The 25,553-nt window shown below is 40.2% G+C and overlaps 4 protein-coding genes across 7 annotated transcripts; 1 reads left to right on the top strand and 3 right to left on the bottom strand.

The window, feature by feature from the left end:
* Window positions 1–3,749: 3,749 nt before the first annotated feature.
* Window positions 3,750–7,446, bottom strand: atp23 (ATP23 metallopeptidase and ATP synthase assembly factor homolog). Its single transcript, XM_008401488.2, has 6 exons — window positions 7,198–7,446; window positions 6,943–6,988; window positions 5,429–5,510; window positions 5,206–5,343; window positions 4,354–4,437; window positions 3,750–4,262 (listed from the first exon to the last, which is right to left on the bottom strand). The coding sequence occupies exons 1-6, from the start codon at window positions 7,343–7,345 to the stop codon at window positions 4,059–4,061; spliced, it is 702 nt and encodes a 233-aa protein (XP_008399710.1). The 5' UTR covers window positions 7,346–7,446; the 3' UTR covers window positions 3,750–4,058.
* Window positions 7,420–15,101, top strand: rpap3 (RNA polymerase II associated protein 3). 2 transcript variants are annotated; one of them, XM_008401490.2, is made up of 17 exons: window positions 7,420–7,506; window positions 8,676–8,836; window positions 9,197–9,358; window positions 9,444–9,539; window positions 9,641–9,768; window positions 10,385–10,506; window positions 10,604–10,674; window positions 10,754–10,885; window positions 10,958–11,085; window positions 11,181–11,302; window positions 12,356–12,426; window positions 12,498–12,590; window positions 12,673–12,851; window positions 13,525–13,690; window positions 14,522–14,619; window positions 14,707–14,807; window positions 14,887–15,101. In XM_008401490.2, the coding sequence occupies exons 2-17, from the start codon at window positions 8,684–8,686 to the stop codon at window positions 14,970–14,972; spliced, it is 1,908 nt and encodes a 635-aa protein (XP_008399712.1). In that variant the 5' UTR covers window positions 7,420–7,506; window positions 8,676–8,683; the 3' UTR covers window positions 14,973–15,101. The 2 variants fall into 2 exon arrangements, with proteins under 2 accessions (XP_008399712.1, XP_008399711.1); XM_008401489.2 differs by lacking the exon at window positions 7,420–7,506 and adding an exon at window positions 8,112–8,454.
* Window positions 15,102–17,251: 2,150 nt separating this feature from the next.
* LOC103459703 (nestin-like) lies at window positions 17,252–18,664 on the bottom strand. 2 transcript variants are annotated; one of them, XM_008401494.2, is made up of 2 exons: window positions 17,732–18,664; window positions 17,252–17,515 (listed from the first exon to the last, which is right to left on the bottom strand). In XM_008401494.2, the coding sequence occupies exons 1-2, from the start codon at window positions 18,553–18,555 to the stop codon at window positions 17,338–17,340; spliced, it is 1,002 nt and encodes a 333-aa protein (XP_008399716.1). In that variant the 5' UTR covers window positions 18,556–18,664; the 3' UTR covers window positions 17,252–17,337. The 2 variants fall into 2 exon arrangements, with proteins under 2 accessions (XP_008399716.1, XP_008399717.1); XM_008401495.2 differs by having other exon boundaries at window positions 17,252–17,497; window positions 17,714–18,664.
* Window positions 18,665–19,363: 699 nt separating this feature from the next.
* Window positions 19,364–24,809, bottom strand: mapk12b (mitogen-activated protein kinase 12b). 2 transcript variants are annotated; one of them, XM_008401496.2, is made up of 12 exons: window positions 24,467–24,809; window positions 23,665–23,794; window positions 22,566–22,624; window positions 22,370–22,481; window positions 22,227–22,256; window positions 21,966–22,013; window positions 21,761–21,875; window positions 21,607–21,678; window positions 20,953–21,032; window positions 20,062–20,140; window positions 19,808–19,981; window positions 19,364–19,551 (listed from the first exon to the last, which is right to left on the bottom strand). In XM_008401496.2, the coding sequence occupies exons 1-12, from the start codon at window positions 24,589–24,591 to the stop codon at window positions 19,487–19,489; spliced, it is 1,089 nt and encodes a 362-aa protein (XP_008399718.1). In that variant the 5' UTR covers window positions 24,592–24,809; the 3' UTR covers window positions 19,364–19,486. The 2 variants fall into 2 exon arrangements, with proteins under 2 accessions (XP_008399718.1, XP_008399719.1); XM_008401497.2 differs by having other exon boundaries at window positions 19,803–19,981.
* Window positions 24,810–25,553: the final 744 nt, after the last annotated feature.

Here is a 25,553-nt window from a genome sequence, read left to right on the forward strand (position 1 = left end):
GAAACTAAATTTGACTTTTTTCCCCCAGGCTAAGGAACCGGTGAGTGGACCGAGTGTATTTCCTTCTCCCAGCATTCCCCCTGAGTCCTGGAGACGGGACAGAAAAACGAATATCACAGCCAAGGCACACCGCGCCATCCTACAGCCTTTTTGTCTCTAGTTTATTTTGCTGCTTTATTTCAAGTCATGTTCACTTCAAAGTCATCTGAGACCTTGAGAAAGAACATAACCTACATGCGTTTTATTTTTTCTGACAAAATGTAGAATTTCGCCCCCCCCCCCCAGAAGAACGGATTAAGCGGACACTTTCTTTTTTTATTAAAGACAGCTTTGCTTATCGCATCACTTTGAAAAGCTAAATAATTTAAGTGGCTCATTATCAGCGCCAAGCCTGGGAAGAACAGACACCTCAAACTGCACCGAGGCAGCTGGGTGTCCCCGCTTTTCACCGTCTTCTCAGCACAATAGCTAAATTTGACTTTCTACTAATTAATGAGATGAGTTCATTACTGCTCTTGAGGTTAATGTGTTGTCCTACAGCCGATTAGTGAAGGGATTCTGGTGCTGCCAGAGCATCCTAATTAAATCACAGTGGGTGCTACCTGCTTGAATAGATGAAAATAATGAAAGTCGTCACTCTTCTCAGCAGCAACTTGATTACCGTGTCCTATCTCTGCTCATAAAAGGCTCTACAGTCACCTGCAACAGAACACAGTGAAATTAATTCAATTATACTAAGCAATAAAAAGAGTGAGGGTGGTTTATTTGGAAGTTTGATTTGGATGTGCTTGGTCCTGATCATAGAAATTGGTGGGCCAAAAGTGCCATCTAAAGGACAGCAGTGGTAGAGCAGCTACAGTTTTCTGATAAAATACGGTACTCTAAAATACAGTGGGTTGAATAAAAGTTCTACTGAACACCTTCATTAGTTGTGTTAGTTGCTGTGTTTGGATGTCATTTTGCATGTATGGAGATAGATCAGGGCCATAAAGTTCTTTCAGTTGGAGTTTGGAGAGGTAAATTAGGCTTAATATTAAAAAAAATATTTTACTTCTCATTTTGAATATAACTTAAATATTTCTGTTACCAGAAGATACATCTGCCTCAAAATCTCATCTGACCAAAATTGAGAGGCAATTTGCCTCTAATGTGGAGAGCATATTAGCATCGTTTTTCTGACTATTTAAATAACACACATTTTAGTTTAGAATATTATATTTAATTTAGAATTTATTATATTTAATTTAAAATGTTTTGTGGTAAAGCTGCTTCCATTGCTAAGAAATAAATCAGCTTGAGTTGTTTTGCAATTTGTAATTGCAAAACAAACACCTTAAAAGCTGTCTACTTTATAAAATATTAGTTTTTACAGTTTTATTCCCATGAAACTATACGTCATTATTTTTATTTTAGCTGTTTTATTATTAATAGTATTGGATGTTTCATTCTGCTTAAAATTATCATTCAGCTTCACAAGTTCCCTCTTGATGGACAGGGTTAGCATCTAGTAGGAAAATACAGAAACATCACATTACATTACTCACTTTAAGACTACTTTCCATTTTATGTATTTTTGTTTCTGTTATTAGAAACAAATTTTATTGACATTACCAACTCCCTGTACAATGTACAGGCTGCTTTAATGTGTTTTAGCTAACTACTTTTTTATGATATCTTTCAGCTTCTACTGATTTATCTTCAAAAAAACTGTAATTGTTTTTTTCCTTCCGAGTGGAGAGATTTCAGATTTTTCCATTACTAAGACATAGATTTGCTTAAGTAGTAGCAAATTTCCTTAGTATTTGTAGCATTAGCATCTTTAACAACTTGAAGATCACCTCTGTTAGCTTGTTTTATTTAAAAATGCTATTCTGCTTTTTAGCAGAGCCTACTAATACTTTCATTTATGATAGGCTGTTATGTACTAGTATTTGAATGATTCATACTTTATTTTATTTTAGTTCCAAACATTAAAACTGTTTGACCTTTTTATTTTTATTGATTTGCAAACAGCTTTTATTCCCATGCTAGCATGCTGACAGGTAGCGCGTTCTATGCTACATGTTAGCATTACTTCATTTTAGTTTGTGTGTTAGGAACAATTTTCACTTTTCATGAAAGACTTTTCCTTTTGCTCCTGACCTCAGCATGTTTAAGGTGAATCCTGGCTACACCAAGCAGCTTCAACCATCAGCCATTTTACACATCCAGCCTTGTTTTAGCATGTCAAATTTCATCAAATGTATTTGGCAGCTATTATTTGTTTACATGCCCGATTCCATTAGTAATGCTATTGTTCAGTGTGATTTCTTCATTTAGCCTGCCTGGGTGTACAAATCCAAATATCATTTCTGTCTTTAGTCTTCTTGTCTTTGCCTCGCATTAATCCTCCCCGTCTCAAAGCTGTCCTCATCATTTTCTTGGTGATGATTCCAAAATTATCCTAATCCCACCCACCCGCTTTGATGCTCAAGCCTACGCTCATCCTCGGCTTTTGTGGTATTAAGTGGATCATATTAAGAGTACAATATTACACTTTGGTACAAAAAAAAAACAACGCAGAGTGACTTTGTGATTACGATGCAGAGGCTGTTGTGTTTGAGACAAGAAGTATGAAGAAATATCGGAGGATTTTGAGGCCAACTCCAAACTTTTTCCCTTCTATAATCTGCGACGAGGGACACAAGAGTCACTGAATGCTAAAACCAAATAAAGTTGTCAGTAATGTCCTTTTACAGAAGGCGCATGGATGTGAACAAAGCTTAGTGTATTGAGGAACATTTTCCATCATAATTACCGTTTAGTTAAATACTCATCTTGTTTGGGATTAGATCCACTGACGCAACAGGCACGACTCTCTCCTGCTGTTGACTTTGAGTTCCCAAGTCTTCAAACCGCAAGAAACTTTTTCACTGTTACAATCACAACAGAATGATTTATACAATACAAGAATCTGATAATGAATTCTGCAATTTCTGCCTCCACAAATCCTTATGTTGAGATAAAACCTCAAGAAGTCCTGCTTACCATTTGTAATCCTGAGTCAAAGTAAAACCATAATAAAAGTCACAAGTCCTGTGAACATGAACCGCAGCAACTGAAAATATAGCAAATGTTGCAATTTTGGTTCCCAAATCGAACCGAATCTATCAGACTATGAGATGGGAACACACTATGAAATGGAATTGCTTGGCCATAGAGACCATTTTTAAATTAAGAGTAAGGCTGTTTTGCTGCACTCATGAAAAATGAACATTATGAATAAACTTCAGATGTTGAAGCAACTAGGAAATTGAAGCTTAGGCTGAACTGGGTCTTGCAGCGACCCCAACTGTACCACCGAATTAGTTACAAAGTGGATTAAGGACAACAAGGAGGATATTTTGTAGCTGCCATCAAAAAGTACTGATCTCAGCCCCATAAAAAATGAGTGTGTGAGCAAGGCAGCTGACAAAACGACTAATTTACACCAGTTTCATCACAAAGAATGGACCAAAAGTCCATCAAAGTCTTGTGAGAAGCTTCTGCAAGGAAACCCAAAATATTTGACGCAGTTCAAAACACAAAATTCTGAATTTGAAGAAATTAAAACGACTCTTATCCTAACCGACCTAAAAGAGAAAAAATGTAGTCTAACCAAACGTTTCTTTTCATACAGTGCGTGTAAACATCTGGTTTCGTCTGTAGACCCACATGTGTTGATACCGAACTTTCACTGCAAAACGTGACAGACGAAACAGAATCTCTGATCTGGTTCCACCTCATTTAATTTTCAATCCCAGGTGTAAACTCAGTCGGTACAACCTTTTTAACACAACAGCAGAGTCGAAGAGGCTTGAGGATTGTGGCTCTCACTTTAATTCATTGTCCAAAAAGACAAAATAGTCTCCAGCCCTTTCCCCACATGACCTCGAGGTCCGGGCTGATGCACAGTACTACGCCCCTCCCTGATTGTTTCAACTCAGTCATTTACTCCTGTCACGCTGCAGCTTGTGACGCCGCCAGCCATCCATTGGCAATGTCACCCGAGCACCTGCAGGATTCCGATACGTCAAACACTAAAGGTTGGCGTAGTACCGATCCCTGTTCACGTATTCCCTGTAGGCGAACGTGGCGTCCTTATTGCCGTGTGGGATCCGTCCGAAAGGGGCGTGATCCTTGAAGCACGAATCGAAGACCTCGTCGACGATCTTTTGTGCCTCCTCTTGGCTGACTTTTCGCACAGCCAGGATGGAGCGTACGGCGCGATCCCGGACACACTGCTGCTTGAAGAGAACGAAACCGGTTCCGTTACAGACACGGAGCTGGTTGTTTAAACGGTGTGTGTGAGACGTTTACGCCCGGCTCATGTACCTGGTGATGTTCCTTTAGGCCGAAGTTGAATCTGGAAACTTCATTGGTGAAGGAGCAATCCCCACTGAGGTTCGCTGCTCGAATCTAAAGGACACAAGCAGAAAGTCCAGCATAACACTGTTCAGCTTTGAAGATGTTCCAAAAACAGGAAAAACATCAGTACGTCACCATGGCTAGACCTTCTCACTCAGCAGATATCAATGGAGCAACAATCAGCAACAGATAAAAATAAATTCTAAGATAAAAAAAATAAATAAAATAAAATACATTCCATAATTCTAAACGCCATTTTAATGCCACTGTGCAAAATGGGAGAAGCTACTAATATAATCATGAAATATTTTATTTGTTCTCCCTAACTTTCCCATTTCTACTCAAAATATATGTGACCCCAGATTAATGAAAGCAAGGAATATTAGAGAAATACTAATAATCCAAATCAGAAAATAACTGCAGAGATTAAAAAAAAAAAGATCATTATTATTATTATTGTTATTACATGTTTAGCAATTCCATTTTTGCTGTGACTCCACTTGGATATGTTCTGTGTCTTGACATGTATTTCTGTTGTTGTTCATTCTCTTATCTAATTGGATGTTTGTTATTTTTCAGATTAATACCTCGGTTTGTTAGGCTGTAATGTTTGTTTTGTATGCACTAATTGATAAACTAATTTTAAAAAAAAAACAAAAAAAACAAACACAGAGAAACTGGGGTGAAATCCCTTTTCACAGCTTTTTGGAAATGTCTGTAAGAACAGAGACAACAGACGAGAAAAAAATGTTCCAAGAAGCCAAATACTTATTGTCCTAATTTCTTAACAGAACGACGGTAATAAAAGCTACTCCTCACCTCAGAACAAGCTAGATGTCTGAAGTTGTTGAACCAGTCCACGTGGGCCCGGCAGTGGTCGAACGCGTGGATGAGCTCATGGGTGACCACTCGGTTCATGTGAGCCTGCTGGTGGATGTTGTTCTGACACAAAACAATCTGGACGAGAGGAAACGCGACTCAGATGAAAAGACGGAAACCCTGAAGTGGTAAAACCGTCTCGAGAACCCGTCTCATTTCCTACCTGAGAGGTGGCAGCGTCAAAGCCACCGCTGACCGTCCCATCGCAGTCCTCGCAGGAGAAATGTCTGTCTTTATACACTTTGCTGAACACATGATGAAAAACAAAGAGAAGGAGTGTGTGATACGCTGGAGGCAGAAGGGGAAACCACTGCAGCCAGTTAGCAGTTTCAGTTAATCAGTGACCAGGATGAGGGCTAGAGGATGACAGATTGGATCTCTACAGGCTCCGTGCGTCCCACTGGTGGTGACAGTATCATGATTTGGGCCTGCTTGGTTGTATCACAGAAACATGTAGAATCATGTAGAAACATGTACTATTCTTCGGGCAAATCGGTCCAAAAATATTGATAATATCAAATATCAATACTAAGTCATTATCAGTATGAGATCAATAATAGCGTGGTTAGATTGATACTTTAGTTTCAGATTCCCTTATGAAATTTTATTTAATTTTTGTGTTGTGGTTTCTCATTTCTACCATAAAAAAANATATATTGCATTTGCTTATTTAGAAACACATTTAAATGTGTTTTGTTGTTTTATTGTTTCTGTTTATCTTACTAATATGTTATTAAAGTATTTTGTAGACAGATACATTTTTGTTCAATAGAATTCAAACAACAACAAAAAAAAAAACATGAAAACTTCGGACAAAAACCCCTAAATATCAGACCTTTGATTTATCAAGCTTAATTAATAAAAAAGTATTGACATCAAAAAAGTATTGGTGTCGTACTGGCCCTCAATTTATTTGACATTGGGCCACTACTAAAACATGCAGTATTGCACATATTTAGCACTGTGAAATGTATCAGCAATTTAAACAAAAGAGAAACATAAATGAATGAACTTCTGGAAAAAAATATTATTCAGGCACTGATTGAGGTAAATGTTTTGGTTTGAAAACATTAACCAAAAATGTATCATGTTCAGGTTTTCCCTTAGAGTATTTTAAGCCTAGTGGCCCACCAGACTTTACTTATTTTTTAAAGTCTTTTTTAAATGTTTGATTTTTTTTAAAGACTTTATAGTTGTTGTCCAGGTATAAATCGTCCAATCGTTTAATAGCACATAATTTATCAAGTGATGTTTTAAAATTTCTTGTCAACATTTTTTTAACTCAATGACTTAAAAAAAATGCCTGCCCTAGCACCCAATCACCGCGCTCAGCAGGTTTTCTGGGGGGAAATTTAGTATTTGAGAAATATAGTGGAAGTATTATCTGGGTCAGTCTGCACGTGCGTTTAACATTAGTCATCCCACTATTGCCAACTTAGCAAAATTATTGCTATATTTAGTGACTTTTCGGAAATACACATCGGCATTATACAATAATTACATTCGTAGAAGCATATGTGACTGAACGTTCACTGATGATTTAAATATTGTTTAGCAAAAAAAAAAAAAAAAAAAAAAAAGCAGTAGAAGTAACTGTTGTATTTTGCATCCTATCTATGTTGCAGTTGGCGTTAACATGTCGTTTCCGGTTATAGACAGCCGTGTAGGCAAACGTACCAGCCGGAGTTCTTCATGGCATTGAGCAGGAGTTTGGCATATGGACCTGCCAGGGACACACAGAGGAGTTAGCTTTAGCTGAAGCCACCTAGCATTCACAACCAATCAGTTAGCTCCGTGAGCTAATGCTACATGCTGCACCCCGTCACGGTTCATGCATTCAAATAACAAGCACACCATTTGTTCAAATTGAGACGTCTGCAGCTCGGAAGGCTTTCCCTCTTAAATGCTACATAAGCAAGCGTCGATACTCACTAATTTCCATGGCGAACGTTAACATGACCTGACACTTGTTTCTGGATGTGAACAGGCTGTCTCTGATTGTGATGTGCTTGGGTTTCCTCGCTTTTCTCTCCGGGAAGAGGTCATATCCATATTCCTCGTCTTGCTTGTTCTGATCCATTGTGTTGGATACGTCCAGTGTGGAAATGTCAGCATAAAGTTCTCTGGGCTTTCCACCGCTAGCTAACAGAAGAGGTCATTGCTGGGTTTCTAGGTCACGTGGTTCCGTGGTCAAAGTTGACCGATGAAATTTTCAGACAAAACAATTGTTTAAAATATCAGGTATGTGAAATCTTTGAAGAATATTTTCCTGTCATTTTTAAAATATATTTATGAAGTATTTTCTTTTTTAGTTTTATATGAGTGGGTGCGCATCATTTTTCACCCGGCGAGACACCGGTTCGCTGGGTGGGCGTGGTTTGCACGCTATTTTGGCTTAGAAATAAGAGTTGCTTTGTTGTCAAATTAAAATTATCTCAGATATTGAATTATTACAGTGAATCTGGAAAGAATGACGACTTTGCAATAGCACTATTTACACTGTAGCACTTTTTATTTCAAGATGTCATAAATGCAATATTGTGTTCTATTTGTACTAAAAAAAACATGATTTTCTGAGTTCAAAGTTAGAATGACAACAACAAACGAGCTGGATTTGTTACTTTGTTACCTGTTACTTACAATTTAAACACAGCAAAAAATTCTATTAAGTTTCCACGTATTAATGTTGTCATAAACTCTCATTACTCTGATAATTCTGACTTTCTTCAACAGGGAAAAACCCGTTGCCCTAAATTTAATTCCACCTTCATCGTCTCTTCGTCACATTTAGCCGCGTCTTGCACCGGCTGACTGTTAAGGGCCTCCCCAAGTGTCGTCTCCTTTCAGAAAGGTGTGAACTATAGCGCTAACTGACGAAAATTTGTGAGCCAAACAGATAAACTCATCTTGCTTCCACACACATAGCTCAGTTATCAGTGTATTTTTCATAGAAGCTTTTTCGTAAAAGTTCCGTATTTAAAATAAATAAATCGTTTTTGCTTTACGGAGATTGTTTTGTTATAGACGATCTTTGGTTACGTCGTGGATACGTAGAGCAAAGGCTGCTGGTCCTCCGCTGTCATGGCTCCGAACATAAACAGAATATCGTGACTAGCAACACTTTTCGGAGTATTTTGTTACTTTAGCGGTCACTACGAATTAACTGTGAATCCAGGAAAGAAGCGGCAGGTATTTCAGAACGCCATAATTAAAACACATTCATATCCGGCCTCTTATAATCCAGTGATGGTTCTGTTTTGCTAAGCTGCTAGCTGCTCGAGTATCACACAACGTGATTCTCGTGTTTTACCTCGATGCTGCTGCTGCTGCTGCTCCTGCTTGGATGTGAAGACTAAAGCACAGAGAAGTGAAGTGAAAGAGTTTTCCAAAAATAAATGTCTGTTTGGCAGAGGGAAGCATGTCCGGAGGGGACAAGGCCGTGGAGTTACAGCTGCAGATACGGCAGAATGCGGAGGATCTTCACAGCTTCATGAGGGAGCTGGACAACTGGGAGGCAGACATCAAGAGGAAGGATGAGGAGCTGAAGACTGGACGAGTCCAGGAGCTCCAGGTAGGACGTCCCCTGTTGTTAACAGCTTCTTTTACACTGATACCGTTAAATAAAATCCAAGCTAATCATTTAATTGGCAAAAATTATAGTCGTGACTTTGAATCTCGTAATCATGACTTTGAATGTAATCAGGACTTAGAAAATCAAAATTATGACTTTGTGTCTTAAAATTAAGACGTTTAATCTCATAATTGTGATATTGAAACACACAATTAGGACTTTAAATATCGTAATTAGGACTTTATGACTTTGACTCTTATTATTAAGACTTTAAAACTTGTAATTACGACTTCCTGTTGGACTTTACAGTTTCTTTCTTGGCTCTAATGGCCTTCTATAAGTCTGTGTGTCTTGTTGCAGAAAACCCTTCCACCTGTGCGTAACAAGGGCTACAGGTCAAAGATGAGGGAGAAGAGGAGGAAACAGGCGCCTGCTGCTGACGGCGACACGAAGGCAGAGGAGCCCAGACCAGCTTCCAAACTCAAATCCTGTGATTATCGATCGTGGGACAAGTTCGACGTGGTAACCCAACGTCTCACCTTGGCTTTCCACAACCTGACTTTTCATGCAACAAACGGTGATTGCGCGTTCTTCCTCTTGCCGGCAGGATAAAGCTCTGGCAGAAATGGACAAGGAGGCCGAGTCCAACGAGTCCGACTCTGAGGAGGTGGACAAGGACAGAGCTCTGGCTGAGAAGGAGAACGTAATGAAGTTTCTTTGTGTGACGCGCAGACAGAAAGAGAGGGGGCAGGGGTTAAAAGATGGCAACTGCTTTTGTTGTTTTGTTTTTTTTCTTGTTTCCAGGGTAACAAGTTGTTTAAAGAGGGGAAGTATGACGAGGCCATAGAGTGTTACACCAGAGGGATGGCTGCTGATCCATACAACCCTGTGCTTCCCACCAACAGAGCCACGTCCTTCTTCAGACTTAAGAAGTAAGTCTGACTTCACTGTAAACAAATGGGTTTCATTCGATGGATCAATAATCGATTGATTATCATTTATCTACTTCACAACTTTACAAGGTAGATATGTACAGGTGCAAAGTAGATAAATGGTAACCTTGGTTACGTAAAATCGACTTTGTTGAGCTTTACATCATGTTACAAAGCTTCAGAAAGAGCAGGAGTTTTTAAAGAGACAGAGGACCAATATCATGGCGTTAAATTACAAAATCAACATTTTTTAAGACATATTTGACACATATGACAACTGAGTCACTTAATTGTGTTATAAAATGGCTCTACGTGCCTGGAAAATACATAATACTGCCCTTTAAAAGCAAACAAACAAAAAAGAAAACTGAAGAGTGTGGTGCACATTTGTTTTCATCTCCTTTAACTGACCCACATCTCCTTATAAATGCAGCTATTCTGTAGCTTCATGAAGACCAAAGTACACATGAGAGAGATTTTATGAACATATGGTCATTATAACACATTGAAGTTTGTGGTAAAATGCGAAAAAGTTTAAGATGAATAAATATTTTTGATAAGTTGAAAATGTTTTTCAGTTTTCTCTGCTTGTTGTGATAAATCTTTGCCTTACCAGGTATGCTGTGGCCGAGTCGGACTGCAACCTGGCCGTTGCCCTTGACAACAGCTACTATAAGGCGTATGCTAGGAGAGGAGCAGCTCGGTTTGCCCTGCAGAAACACCAGCTGGCTCTGGAAGGTCTGAATCAGTTTAAACCTGGTTTTATCTGAATCGGTTAAAAACTGTGTTTTGTTTGAGCCGTCCTGATCTGAGGCTGTTGGTTGTGTCTGGTCAGATTACCAGACGGTCCTCCGGCTGGACCCAGGAAACGCCGAAGCCCAGAGCGAAGTGAAGAAACTCCAGGAGGTGAGGGTTGGGTTGGGTCAGTGGGGGTCAGCGTTCAGTTTGTCCTGCTGCTGTCTAACCCATGTTCTGGTTGGTTCAGATCCTCGCTCAGGTGGACGTCCGGGGTCCGGCCGTCCAGCCCGCCGAGGCCGCCACCGCCGCTGACCCCGACCAGCAGCGACAGCTGGAAGAGCAGCAGAGGAAACAGGAAGCTGTGATGCAGAAGGACAGAGTGAGTCCTGGTTTATCTCCTCTCTTCTGTGTCAGTTTGTTCTGAAACCCAATGGAGACATTTGCTCCTCAGGGAAACGCTTACTTCAAAGAAGGGAAGTATGAGGCAGCCATAGAATGCTACAGCAGAGGAATGGAGGCAGACGCCATGAACGTCCTCCTGCCTGCCAACAGAGCCATGGCCTTCCTCAAGTTGGACAGGTAGAAACATCCAACAGTTTCACTCCATCCAACAAATGATAGCAGGAGACTGTTAGCAAACTTTCTCTATCTGACCTCCATCTGTCTTCCTGCAGGTATAAAGAAGCAGAGGAGGACTGTACAGCAGCCATTTCTCTGGATGACACTTACTCCAAGGCCTTCGCCCGCCGTGGCACAGCCAGACTGGCCCTGGGGAAACTGCAGGAGGCCAAGGAAGGTGCTGCAGAGCTCCCACAGCAACCAGCGGCAACATGCTGGGTTTATTGTTTTCAATAAGAATAGATTCCTCCTGTTTTTTTTTTGTTGTTTTTTTTTCTTTTCGTTCACGTTTAAACAGGCATGCCGCTCCTGGAAAGGTCCACCACTTTTTATTGGGGCTGTTTGTGAAGCTGCACGCTCCAAAATAAACAGCAATATTTTTGGTTTTCTTGGGGAAAAAAAAGAAAGTAGGCAAAATTTTCGAAGTCATATTTTCAGAATTTTTTTCATTTGTTTATAAGTGTCATAGTTTGTAAATTAAATACTTAATTGGCAACATAATTAAGATAGCTAATTAATTATGTAGTTAAACTGAATAATTGGTTAGCAAGCCAGATGAGCAAAATATTTAGTTAGGACACTAAAAATATAGCTTCAAACGAAATATGTAGCTAGCAGGCTAACCACATATTTCCAAACTAAATATTTAGTTAGCAAGCTAAATTTTTAGCTTCAAACTAAATATTTGCCTATTAGCTAAATATTTAGCTTGAAGCTAAATATTTAGCTTAAAGTTAAACACTTATCTTGCTGATTAAATCATTTAGTTTGAACCGTCACATGTAGAAATGAGCGAATGATGTGGTGAAAATTGGACTTTGAAAAATGAAACTCCATTTTTTCTTTCTTGCTTTTAGACTTGCTAAAAACCCAAATTATCGCTGTTCATTTTTGACAGTGTAACTTTGCACTCCACACTTCCCAGCTCCATGTTTCCTCCAGCTTTGGATAACGGCTCCCAGTGGTTCATTGAAACGTTTTGTCTGCAAATGGTTCCTCTGGACAGATAGATGACCGGAGGAACCGATGACGGGGGTTTTGAATTTTAGATCGAGGCTTGACGTTCATCTTTTCTGAAGTCTTTTAGCCTACTTCATGGTGCCAGATAGGTTCTAAAGCATCAGGCAATAATGAGTTGTGTTAATGATTTCATGAGACTTCACATGTTTGAGTAATTGTCTCGACTTTCCGTGTGTGTGTGTGTGTGTGTGTGTGTGTGTGTGTGTGTCAGATTTCCGGCGGTTGCTCCAGCTGGAGCCCGGGAACAAGCAGGCCCTGAATGAGCTGCAGAAGCTGCAGACGGTACGCTAACACCTGCTGGGTTTTCCGTCTGAGCTGCTGAACTCTGACCCCATGGCGTCTTTCTCCTCCAGGATCCAGGCTGCAGCGGCGCTCTGCAGGCTGAGGACGGCGCCCAGAGGAGGACGGTCCAACCCGTGGACAAACCACAACATCTGCGCTCAACCGTTGGTTCCACAGCGATTTTAGCTGCGTCGGACTAAAGGTGTTTGTAAAACCCACTGAGTTAGCTTCTCCTCTGGCCTGCAGAAACCTCTGAGGCGAATTGACATCCAGGAGATCAGCGGGAAGCTGGCACCGCCCAGGCAGGAAGCTCTTCCTCCATTAATCCAGGAAGTGGAGAGGAAGAGTGACTCGCCGCTGTCTTCATCGCCCAGCGCCAAGATCATCAAAATGGAGGAAGCAGCAGAAACACAGAGACATGACAGGTGATTTTTACATGCAAAGAGGGGAGGAAACCATGGTTACCACTGGGACTGGACCAAAAAACAATATTATCCATTAACTCAACGTTTGGTTTTTGAAGATTTAATTTTTGGAAAATCCTGATTTTTATTTTAAACCAATGCAGTGCTTGGTTTATGGTTTATTTTAAACCAGTGTCAGCAGGGCCGCCATCTTGTTTGAAAGTTGCAGCTTCTGTTGAATTCAAGGCAAATCTATGATGGAATGTTAGGATTATGAGAATAAAGTCATAATATTACAATAATACAGTTGCAGTGATATGAGCCTAACCTGTATGACAATAGTTGAAATAATGCAAGACAAAAGCATCAATATTATCAGAATATAGTCAGAATACTAGAAAAATGAAGTAATAATGTTATAAGAACTCCTTCACTAAAAAATAACAAAAATTAAAATGAGAAATGTTGAGCATCTTGTGAATCTGAAAAGTGTGGCTTGCATTTGCAATCCTCTAACTGATTTACTGATTTGATCCGTTTTCCCATCAGCCCTGGCACAATTTCCCTGTGTTTGCAACAGAAAAGCATTCCCATACCATGCTGCTGCCACCGCCGCCCTGCAGGCCCATTCCTCCTGCCATTTTTACGTCCAGGTTTGCGGTGGCGTTCCTAACCGTTCTCCTGTGCTCTCCAGAGTTCCTGCCAGCAGAGACGCCAGCCAATCAGTTCAGGAGGAATCCACAGACGCAGCTGAAGCACCAAGTTCAGACGTTCCTCCTGCTCCCAGCAGCAGCTTCCAGCTGGAGGCGGACCTCCGGAAGCTCAGCAAGCAGCCGGAGGCGGTTTACAGATACCTCAGGGTGAGCTGCATTCTTCTTTCGCTTCAGCAGCGACAGCTCCGTTCTTTTATTTCATTTTTAAGCCAAACATTCATTTCCTGAAGGCTTTTGGATGTAGAATTAAAAAACAAACCATATTGTCAGACCAAATCCAAACGTTAACTTTACATTTTCTGCCTTCCATTGTGTATTAAGTTCAGGTTAATTCAAACAACCCTTTGTGTTTTCTTTAATCGTGTGCGAATGTCATTTGAAGCGAGGAACTTTTACATGGATTTAATCAGTCTTGTACTTTAACAACTGGCCTCCAGGGGGCACTGTTTAGTAAAGGCTGGAAGACCGTTAACTGCAGACTGACGTCCGTTTACCTTACATTCACACAGAAACACGACCCAAATCTGTTTGTTTTTTTTGCCTGAATGTGACTCATGTTTGACTTTTCCATGTCTGTCTGAACGGCCCAATTTCAATTATAGAAAAAAATTACATCCCTTTTGAACCGCTTCCACATGTGGTATTAAATCTGATACATATATAATGGGTTTTTTTTCATACCATTTCCAATTTAATAATTTTTCTTGCTTTTTTTTTTTTTTTCTTGAAAAAGTTTACAAATATTTTCAAAACTTGCTTATAATTTTTGCACTCATTCCTTTTTTGGGGAATTTACCTCAATTAAAATTGTTAAATAAACAAAAACCAGATCAGAACATCACTCTGAACTATGGAAGCCCAAGGAGTCCATTTGTGAAAAAATAAAAACCTTCATAAACAGAAAGCTCGATGAATGGATGAAAGCAATTTCTGGCCCTGCCATGTTTGGATGCTAAACATTCTTGTCCCTGTTGGCAGCAAATCAGTCCCTCAGCGTACGGCCAGATCTTCCAGAACTCTCTGGAGCCGGACCTGCTCAACCAGGTCCTCAGAACCCTGCGCGATTTCTTCATAGGGTAAGCTGTCTAGACGTCAACGTCAGAGCCGAGCTGCTTTTGTCCGTTCACTCTGCAAAAAGGTTAAGACTGGCCTGTTTGGAGCAGGAATGAACCTCCGACCTCCATCTTGGAGACCCTCAGCGGTCTGGCGGGCGTGAGGCGCTTCGACATGGCCGTCATGTTCATGACGCCGCAGGAGAAGAAAGGTGGACTCCTTTTCATCCTCTGCCTTCTCGTTCATGTGAGATCATTGTTAAAAACGTGTCGTTTCCTCCCTCCTCTCAGTGCTGAAGGAGCTGTTTGACTTTCTGCTCCAAGCCCAGCTGGACCAGCCCACCGTTTCAGACCTGAAGAAGAAGTACGGAGTATGATGGACCGACAAACGTGTTCCCAGCTTCCAGCGGATGCAGTGCTTTTTCTTCAACCTGCCAAATTATAACCTGACATTTTCTGAACTGATCACTTAACCAAATAAAACAGGTGCGTGTTTCTGAAACGTGTGTTCTTGTTTCACTGGATTTATTTTTCCAGGATGGAGCAAAGGAGGAAAATTAATCTAGTCGACTGTCAAAAACACCAGATTTCTGCAATTCAACACTGAATTATTACATCATTAGTAAACAGTGTTAATAACACTGATTATTAATAACACAGATTAATAATCATTGTTGGTTCATATATATGGCTGATTTGATGTTAGCGTAGTGCTGTAGTATCACGATGCAGCCAGCAGGGAGAGCCAAACGTAAGTATGGAATGCCGTTTTGGACATAATTTCCAAACGGCTTTCCAGTTCAGTCTGGTGCTTTATGGACCCCAGCACGTTTCATAACTCGTATGGAGGAATTACATAGAGAGATGAGCCACAAATCAGAAAGTATTGACTTATGAAATATACTTTAGGATAAGTTTTTAAAAAATATATCAAAACATTTAAATAATCCTTCATGTTAAATCTTTCAGTTTATTAAATACACCTAAAATCAAATGTGTAAATTGCTTCCTAAAACTTCAACTAATTATGTGTTAAGATCATACATCTATGCAACCTAAACTGCCACTGTTGCAAAAGACAATTTTCAAATAGACAATGAGCTGCAGAGCAGAACTATGGTTACATAACAATCACAATTATATAATTCTGAATATTGGGCCTGCCATAGGCAGGCACCTATTGTTCTACACCTCAAAATTCCTAGTAACGTGAACCAAAATAACGTGGTCACAATGATTATTTTGAGGAAAGATCAGATATGATGCTGTTTGGAAATGTTAACTATTTAACCAGAACAGATTCCAGGAGGATTAGTGAAGCACAGATTTGTTTCTGCCTCATCACTCCTACCTGTTCTAGACTTTTTACAGGAAAATCAGCATCTGTTACACCGACACCAGCCGTGATGTGTATAACACAAGCTACAATCTTTAATATGTTTTCTAGCAGATCAGGGCTGCAGCTATAAACTCATTGCATCTCTGAATAGTGCTGTTTATGTTATATCATCTGGTGGTGGAAAAAGCAAAAAAAAAAAAAACTATTATGCTATGTACTTGCAATTCCAGTACGGAAAAATTTACTTTACACCAGGTGAGTCTCTCACCTGAGAATGTGAACCTACTAGGCTGATTCTGTGCCTTGACATAATTTTAATGCTCCTGTAGAAGATTCATAACTTAAAAGTTACAGGAAGCTACGAGTTAACTTATAAGGAACAAGTCTGAAAAAACAGTTTGTGCATACAGTTTGTGCATCACTCTTTGATGCATCAAAGAGTGATGTCATCACTGATGATGTCATTGTTACCATAGGAACTAAACAATCATGGTGCATTCACACCAAACACGTTTTGAGCGTCAGGCAAGTCTGCTTTATATTCAAAGTCTATGTGAAGTATTTGATGCGCTGGACACGTCAAACGCTCCAAACGGTTCAAATGGCGCCGAGCTAGACGCTCGAAGAGCGCCGCAACGGCCCTCAACACGCCTCCACATAGAGTCTGAATGTAAACCAGATGCGCCTGACGGTCAAAATGTGTCTGATGTAAACCCCCCATTATATGTCCAGTGTCATCTTAGGTCCACCATATTAGGACCAAAGACTTGTCTTAATATGATGGATTCATTGCTTTGGGTCAGGGGTAATGTTTAGAGGCTAGTATTGGTTTAGGTTAGGGAAAATGTCTGGGTTAGGCAAAATCGCAGCTGCTAAAATGAAGGGAAATCAATGCAAAGTTCTAATATGGGTCGAAATAGTTTTGACAAGCCTGTATAGAATTTTGTTTTCTAAACCATTCTATAAATAATGATGATATAATGTGAGGTTGTTTTTCTGCCAATTGCATAGCTGCAGTACACTAGTAGTCTAATGTGTTGAATGTGCTGAGACACATTCAACACATTAGAAACCAATCAGAACCAAAAGTTTGTCTTTTGGTTCTGATTCGTATTTAGAATCAGAATACGAATCATTCTCTGTTTGAGAATGATTCGTATTCAGATACGTAACAGAATACGAATCTGTTTGAGAATAGATTCTCAAACAGAGAATCTATTCTCTGTTTGAGAATTCTGTTTCGTATTCTATTGTCAACTGTTTTAATATTCAAATATTCATTCATCATCTAACATCATGTTAGATGATGATAAATAGTCTGAGGCTTTGCAAAATTTGTGCAAAGCCTCAAATTTTCATAATGCAAAGTGTTAGCAAAACCTGGGCTTGGATAGTGACCTAGGTTAGTGCCACCTGGGTGTGGGTCGCTTTAAAGGCCGAGCCGGGGTTAGCTTGACCCCTCGTTGATTCAAGGTCTGTCTTTCTTCAGACCTCCTTGGTGGATTGGAGGTCTGTCTTTCTTCAGACCTCCCTGGTTGATTGGAGGTCTGTCTTTCTTCAGACCTCCCTGGTTGATTGGAGGTCTGTCTTTCTTCAGACCTCCCTGATTGATTTGAGATCCGTCTTTCTTCGAACCTCCCTGGTTGATTGGAGGCCCGTCTTTCCTCGGACCTCCCTGGTTGATTGGGGGCCCATCTTTCCTCGGACCTCCCTGGTTGATTTGGGGCCCATCTTTCCTCGGACCTCCCTTTTTGATTGGAGATCTGCCTTTCTTGAGACCTCCCTGGTTGATTGGAGGTCTGTCTATCCTTGGTCTCCTCTGTTTGTAGGGAGCCTTCTCTTTGCAGGGGGACCTCTGGTCGGGTGGAGACTCTAGGATGGTTGTTTTCTAGAGCAAGTTTCAACTCCACCTTTAGGTCCGCCACCTGACCCTGCAGAGCTTTCACCGTTTCCTCCTGAGCCTTAAATTTGGAAGCTTGCTCAGAGTGACTTTTGAGCTGCTCCTCATATTTGAGTCTCACTTGGTATTCTTCCATCATTACTTCTATGAGACCTTTATTGTGGGAGGCATATTTTACAGCCTCCCACTTGAAGTATTCCAGCTGTTGAAGAACTTTCTTGTCAGTTGTAACTTTGGAAGAGCAAGAAACCTGTTCACATTTGACTTGCAGGTGATGTTCTTTTTCCAACAGTTTTTGCAGTCTTTGAATCTCCTCCTGCTGGGATTTGACTTCAGCCTGACATGCAGTCCTTCTGTCTCTTTCCTCACGGAGTTCAAAATTCTTTCTCTGCAGTTCTGTTTTAAGATCGTTTACCTGCTTTGTCAAATCTTTGACGTGTTGGCTAGTCTCTGCCACGTCTTCCACTGAGGGGGTGATCTTGAAGCCAGCAGAGGGTGTTGTTTYCTGCTTGACTTCCAATGATCTTGGACTCTCAAAGTCGCCGGAAGGACTTGATTCCCCCTGGATCTCTGATTCATCTTCCGGCTCAATGGGGCTGTCATCTTCAACAGGGAAAATGACAGCGTTGTAGTCGACTTGGATGTTGAGGTCTACAATGTCGACCCATGAAAGCTTAGCTGGAAAAGCTTCATGTTCGCAAACAATCTGTTGTTGCTTCATGTCTATATTCTAGTAACTTCTTGCTTCTCTGAACGTCGAATGTGCTCTGAAGGGTGATCTGTCGCGATAGAACTGTGGAACGGATCAGAGAAAACTCTGTCTGTGAGCTACATTTAAGAGAAAGATTCCCTTGTGATATCATAGAGTGATGACATCACTGCTGATGTCATTTATACCATTGGAACTGAACATTCTATCCACCTTAATCCTGGGAGGTTTACTGGGGAAACGATTATGGGTCTTACTTCTTGGCAGAAGTAGCAGTATTTCATTGTAATTTATAGGGTTTTTGGCTAACCTATATTCATGATAGAAGTTACATCTCTTTTGTCGGTTAATACACTGCACAAACATTAGTACTTCACAGCTCCCCATTAGCATTAGCCTTTTCCCTAAAAATAGCTTGTATCTATTTTTCTTATTTATTAGTCACACTTAGTATACTGAATGGAGGAAGAAACTCCATTCAGTATACCGAATGGAGTTTAGCTGTCGCTAGCATGTAAAACAACATGCTAGCGACAGCATTTAGGCTAATGTTAGCAATTTGGCTCATATTAACTTGTACATTAATTTTAACATACAGAATAAAGTAAGTCCATGTTACTCAACATGTTTGTGACAGTGGAAAATTTAAGTTTTATGAGTAGGGATTACACCAATATAAAAAATTGGCAGAACTCTTTCTTTAGCTTGTTTTTCGTCAACTGTTAAGTCCTTAAGTAAAAAAAAAAGAAAAAAAAGGAAATGTCAATTTCCTGTAAATAAAAGCACCTACAGTTTGCAAAAATAAATGGAGTAATTATTTTGAATATCTGAACTATTTATTGACAGTAAAAGCATTGACAGACAATTTGGACAACTACCAATAAGATTAAAAGTAATATTTCTGCGCGTAGGTAAAAGTTCGTATCTGCTGGTGTGTGAGCTCTTAAAGAGATGTTTCCTTTGAGTCCCGCGGCGGCCGGAAGGTCAGAATCTCAGTGAAAGTATGACCTGCACAAAAAGAAACGGGGTTTAAGGTTTTAGGTTCTTCACGAGCCTCCTTCGCTACAGACGGGCCCTGTAAAAGTCACTGCGTTGCCATTACAAATGTGAGCAAATCCTGCTAGCGCTCATCATCTATCAGCCAATAAGAGAAGACATTGGCGTCTTATTCAGGCATTGGAGTGACAAGCCCCGCCTACTTGGTAGCGGCTACATGTTCGGTGTGTTGGGGAAACCGTAGTGAACCCCTCCCGTCTCGCCTCACGTTTCCACTGCTCCAGCGGCAGGTCCGTGTTGTCCATGGTCTGGTCGTACGGCAGCGCCTCGCTCTCCTCCTCAACGTCCCTGAACTCGCTGAAGAACGGCAGCTCCAGGGCCTCCGACGCGCTGACCCTGCTGTCAGGGTCCAGAAGGAGCATCTTTTCCAGGACGCTCACCGCTGCGGCGCACAGACGCGCGTGAAAGTCGGCAAAAAACAAGTACTTCGGCAATGAAGCCACAGAAGAAACGCTGACGTACCATTTGAGCTGGCTTTGGAGAAAATGGAGTGCAAATCTTTCTTTGGCACTTTCGGCAAACTGCGGATGTAGTTTCTGGCCTGTTGAAGGACAGAAAAGGTCTCAGTGTGATTTTAACCTTTATATCGTCACCTTCATAAAATACAGATCTACGTCATGTTTTACCAAAAGTGATTTTTTTTTGCTAAATCATCTTTTAGCTAAAAAAAAAAAAAAAAAGTGAAAAAAAAAGACTTTCTGATATTAACCAAATATTTCTGAGGTCTTTTCTAGCAAACCTGAAACTTTTCAAACTCAGAAATTTCCAAGACATTCTAGAAAATGTGAATGATCAAGCTCAAAATTTCTCAAATTTCAACTTTTTGACTGTTGGAGCTCAGAAATTTCCTTGATTTGTTCTAGAAAATTTCAAAGAGTTTTTTGTCAGTAATTTACTCCTATATATATATATATATATATATATATATATATATATATATATATATATATATATATTCAAAATGGCCCTGGCATACCGTGGTAGCATCGGGAGTAATTCAAAAAACGAATTTATTCTTGCAGTGTGCGCTGAGCTCCACCACTGGAGCCCAACAGTCAAACATTTGCTAGAAAAAAATTGAGCTTCAGCTAAAAAAAATTTTGTACTAGCCATGAATCAATACTTGATCAGTATTGGTCCACAGCCTGGTGGAAATCTGACCTAGGAGACTTGTCAAATTTGAAGTTGTAACGTGACAAATGATGTGAAAGTTTAAGAGCTGTGATTGGCTCTTTGCATGCCACTGTATGCCTGGTAAAGGTTTTATCCCAGTTTTATTGAACTCCTGTAACGTGAATCTAAATGGACAGAGAGTCTATTCAAACTGAAGACAGCTGAGTAATGACAACTTACATCTTGACTCTGTAGCTTGAGAACAAAGTCGGGAGTCGGAGTCCCTGTAATCTTCATGATTTCTCTTAACTGGTCCAGGTCTGATGAAGGAAACGGTTAAGAATCGTTGCTCAAATGAATTTCTATCATTCATATCAACATTTTTGCAGGCAAATACAGAACCTCCCTGCAGGCAGGACCTCTCAACAAACACAAGACATTGGAAGACGATCACACGATAAAGGAAGTTCAGAACTACTTAAACATGATCCGTTAATGTTTCCGCTTGTGGTATTGTAGCAGTATATGTCCTGTGATTGGTTCTCAAACTGTAGAAATGTTGGTCAGTTCAAACAGGCCACCTGTAATGTAGAGCGAATAAACACCAAGTGTCAAAAATATGAACCTATGATCTGCATTTTCATACCAGTCTGTGTTATGCTGTAGAGTTGTGTCAGGTAAAGATTTTCTATATATACTGTAATGAAATTATTACTTTAGAATCACAATTACTGGAGTACAGATAAGATTTTAGAGTACATCCTGGCTTTTACATCTCATCCAGGCACATTTATGGATTCAGTAAAAACAAACTTTTACTTTAGCAAATCTTAAGACCATTTTCAAACAAACTGAAATGACATCAGGTCAAATCAATCAACCGGACAAGGATACGGTCGTTTCCCTTGAACAAGGGTTTCCCCAGCAACATCTCTGCCATGATGCAACCCGCTGACCAAATATCCACTGCAACGCAGAGCAAAAGCATTGCTGCAAAATGATTCATTTACTCCATCAGATTCCTTTTGTTTTTTATTATCATCATCACCAGTCTGCGTGTAGTGCATCCAGTTAAGGATAACCTCCGGCGCTCTGTACCAGCGCGTCACAACGTAGCCGGTCATCTCCGCGTCGGCCTGCCGGGCCAACCCGAAGTCCAGGATCTACAGCAGAACGGAGGGTAGGTACCGCATTACATTTTTAAAAATAAAGATGAGAATAAAGCAAGACAAGGTGGCTTACCACTGAATTACCTTTAGCTCACAATCAGGGTTTATGGCCAAATTTCCAGGTTTGAGGTCCTGTTAGATAATATCTTATTACACATCAGTATACAGAATGTATTTACTCTTTAATTTGTACTCATTAAATGTTAAACATAGGAAGGTAATGTCAACAAGGCCTGCTGGGGTATTTAGAAATGCAGCACAGAATTTTAATAGTGTTTTGTAGATAAAAGAACAGATAAACAGACTTGGTAAAGCTTATGGCTCAATAGGTCAAAGTTCACGCACCCTGTGGATGATCCCTGCAGAGTGGATATACTGCAGAGGAAAAAGATACAGGAAAAACATAAGCTCTGTTCAGAGAAAAATAAAATTCCTGTTTGTTTTTTTTCCCCTGGAAAACAGAGAATGTTTGGAGAAATTCTTTCCACCTTAAGGCCTCTCAGCATCTGATAAACCAGGAACTGGACGCGATCCTCCGACAACCTCTCCATCTTCATCAGCTTGCCAAGGTCGGTGCCCATGAACGGCATCACCAGGTAGCTGAAAGTAAGGAGATCAGTGTTATGATTAGGACATAAAAAATGAATAAAACTTCTGGAAGAAGTGAAGAGAAAAGGAGCTTACAAGTCTCGAAACCGATCCAAAGAGATCTCAGCTGTGAAAACATCCAACAGGCCAATCACCTGATAAAGACCAGGAAAATGATTTCAAATTTACTATGCTACGCTATTGAACATTATGCTAATGGAGCGCCACACCATACCACACTGTACTACACTACTAGTGATGGGTCAGGCTCAAAATAATCTAACAGCCAATGCTTTGGAGTCAGTCAAAAGAGCAGAGTCCCAAGGTTTTTCCCTTTAGCTGCTCAGCTCTCACTCTCAGTGGCTCCGCCCCTCAGAACTTTATTTTGATTGTCAACTTGTCTTCTACAAAAAACCCTGGGACAAATACTAACAGAGAGGGTGAACAGCATCTGAGATATGATATTTATTTGAATACTAATATGCACAGAGTGCATAGTTTGCTTACTGAGTTTGGTCTTGTTTCAGTTACAGTTCTGTTTGGTAGATTTTCCAGCAGCATTTGGTTCATTTGTTATCTTGTCCAATAAAAATGAAAAGTTTGGCTGAAGTTTTGTAGGAAAGTTAAAAAAAAAGAAAGCCTGCTTTCACAACAGACCAAATTCATAAAATTAGTAAACATAAAGCTTATTTTACAAACATTATTGCAAGCAAATTTATTAACATAGAAACAATTCATATTCACCAAATTAAGCTAAGATATGAGGGTACAGATGATAACAAATCATTTGGGAGTCAAAAGAGCTGACTGAACAGAACCAAAGTTTGGATCACTATGTGCCATATTATGCTATTCTGTGCTATTCTACAAACTACTGTCTGTACTATGCTACAATATGCTTTGCTGTAATTTACTGCACTGTATTGTGCTATACTATAGTAAACTACACAATTCTATAGTATGCTACACTGCACTGCACTATGCTATGCTACATGATACAATACTATACTATGTTATACTATTTTGTAATACACTGGCCTACAGCCTCCTATGCAAAACTATGCTATAGTATAGTACTTTGTCCTATCCTCTACTATCCAATACTCACTATGCTGTGCTGTGCTATTCTATGCTATACTACAGTTTATCTATGTCTGAACAACAAATTCACAAATTGCAGCTGAAATCTCCCTACATTTTCATGCTTCATGTGTTTGAGGAGTCGCAGCTCTCTGTAGGCTCTTTTGGCAAAAAGTTTGGACTGGAAGGGCCGGTGGAGCTTCTTGATGGCCACCTGTGTCCCTGAGCGCCGGTCCCAAGCCGAGCTAAAGAAACACAAAAAGAGAGTAAAATACAGATATAGAAATGGTGGTATTATTGTTATAAAAAGTTTGATTTTCTCCTCATTGCACATTTAACATTTAAATCAAAGTTCACTTCAAAGAAACTTTTATCAATATTATTGTTCAACCCCTGAAACCTTCTCTGCTAGGTCACAGCGTTTGCAGTGGGAAAAAGGCAACCTTTGTCATCTAAGACAAAGTAGTGGAGCATTCATCACACTTAACTGAGTGTCTGACTTCTCATAAACAATGAGGGTGGAAGGGAGGTTCTTTGTTGACCCTCATCCACTCTCACAATGCAGAGGGGCCCCGCAGAGCCAGCTGTGGCCAAAAAGTGACCAAAGCTGCAGCTTGACTTGGTTAAAACAGTAAATCTTACCATAAGTCTCAAAGAATCAGGATAAATGAAAAAAATACAAATCTATTTCTTGTTCACTACTTCTGGGTGAAATAAAAATGGTGTATTCCAGTATTACTTTCAGTTTAAAGTGCCAAGTATTTCTTTCACTTTTCACTTTTTTGAAATAAAATTCAAAAAATAGTTTAMAAAAAAAAAAAAAAAAAAAARACATGGCCGCAAACTATTAAAAATAAGCAACACATCCCAAATGATTATTTTTTTCATTCTGAAAGCTCCTTCCTTTCTGAACTCACCACACGGTTCCGTAGGCTCCGGTGCCGACCTGCTTTAAGTCCCGGTACCTCTCCGGTACTTCCCACACGGTTCTGCTCACCTCCTGCCGGTAAAACCCCGTCCGGGACCGCGCAGCTATGGCCATACCGTTGAGGTGAGGATGTGGACCGGATCCCGGAATCTCATGAGCGGAAATAAAAAGTTTGTACCGCAGAAGTTCAGGAGCTCAGTCCGAAACCGAAGCGGAGAGTCAGCGGAACATTCCTCCAGATGGACCAGCTGACAACTGGAGCACACACACCCCTCCCCCCGGAGCGGGTGGACCCCAACACGGCCACTCGGTCACATTGTCTGCCCGGCTCCTGGTCGCCCTGGGCAGTCTATGGGTGTGTCCACACGGTGGGGGGAACATCTGCCCATCCGAGGCCAAACAAAACCCCAGAGACCACACAGCCTCTGTCATCTAATAACAACACTCACTGATCTGGTTCAAGAAATTATTTTTTTCTTAAAGTAAATTCTTATTTTTTAAAAAGTGACCATATTGGAATACATTAATTCAAAAATATTTACCAAAAGGAAACGGAATGTTCTTGCAACTTATATTAAGAGTTCTTCAAAGAGTTGCTGTAGATGCTGATGATTGTAGGTGTACAACCTGCAACAGTAGCAGGACCACTAAAAATATATATTTTTTTCTACTTTTGTCCTAACTTTTTTCTCTGAAATTTAATTAAGGGATCTCCTGTAGCAGTCAGTATCACAGTGTATGAAGAAACCTCTGAAGTGTTCTCCCGGCTCCCGTCCAGCTGTTTGGCACAGGTGTTGTGGGATTGGTTAAAGGTTTGTCTTTTGCTGAAATGTGCTCTGACAGCAATATTGATATTTTACTTCAACTAATCCACAATTATTACTTTTGAAGTATGCTTATCGCACGCAGTGGTGGATTACAAAAATGTGTTTGATTCTTCACCAAACACCTGAACACATGAACTACTCTACTTAGCTATGCTTTACCATATTATACTACAGTCGACTATGCTAAGTTGTGTTATACTAGGCGATTATATTGTAGTGTTTGAAGCAATTTTGTACTTTAATGTTCAT

The sequence above is a fragment of the Poecilia reticulata genome, linkage group LG23 (genome assembly GCF_000633615.1).
Source record: "Poecilia reticulata strain Guanapo linkage group LG23, Guppy_female_1.0+MT, whole genome shotgun sequence".
NCBI classification, from domain to species: Eukaryota; Metazoa; Chordata; class Actinopteri; order Cyprinodontiformes; family Poeciliidae; genus Poecilia; species Poecilia reticulata.

Coding starts and splice junctions, on each gene's coding strand:
- rpap3 (XM_008401490.2), top strand. CDS start 8,684: ATGTCCGGAGGGGACAAGGCCGTGGAGTTACAGCTGCAGATACGGCAG. Junction 9,540..9,640: donor CTCTGGCTGAGAAGGAGAAC/GTAATGAAGTTT, acceptor TCTTGTTTCCAG/GGTAACAAGTTGTTTAAAGA. Junction 14,808..14,886: donor GACGCCGCAGGAGAAGAAAG/GTGGACTCCTTT, acceptor CCCTCCTCTCAG/TGCTGAAGGAGCTGTTTGAC.
- mapk12b (XM_008401496.2), bottom strand. CDS start 24,591: ATGGCCATAGCTGCGCGGTCCCGGACGGGGTTTTACCGGCAGGAGGTG. Junction 23,795..24,466: donor GGAGCCTACGGAACCGTGTG/GTGAGTTCAGAA, acceptor GTGTTTCTTTAG/CTCGGCTTGGGACCGGCGCT. Junction 21,876..21,965: donor ACCCTGATTGTGAGCTAAAG/GTAATTCAGTGG, acceptor GTTCTGCTGTAG/ATCCTGGACTTCGGGTTGGC.
- atp23 (XM_008401488.2), bottom strand. CDS start 7,345: ATGGATCAGAACAAGCAAGACGAGGAATATGGATATGACCTCTTCCCG. Junction 5,344..5,428: donor TTGACGCTGCCACCTCTCAG/GTAGGAAATGAG, acceptor CCTCTCGTCCAG/ATTGTTTTGTGTCAGAACAA. Junction 4,263..4,353: donor GCCTAAAGGAACATCACCAG/GTACATGAGCCG, acceptor CTCTTCAAGCAG/CAGTGTGTCCGGGATCGCGC.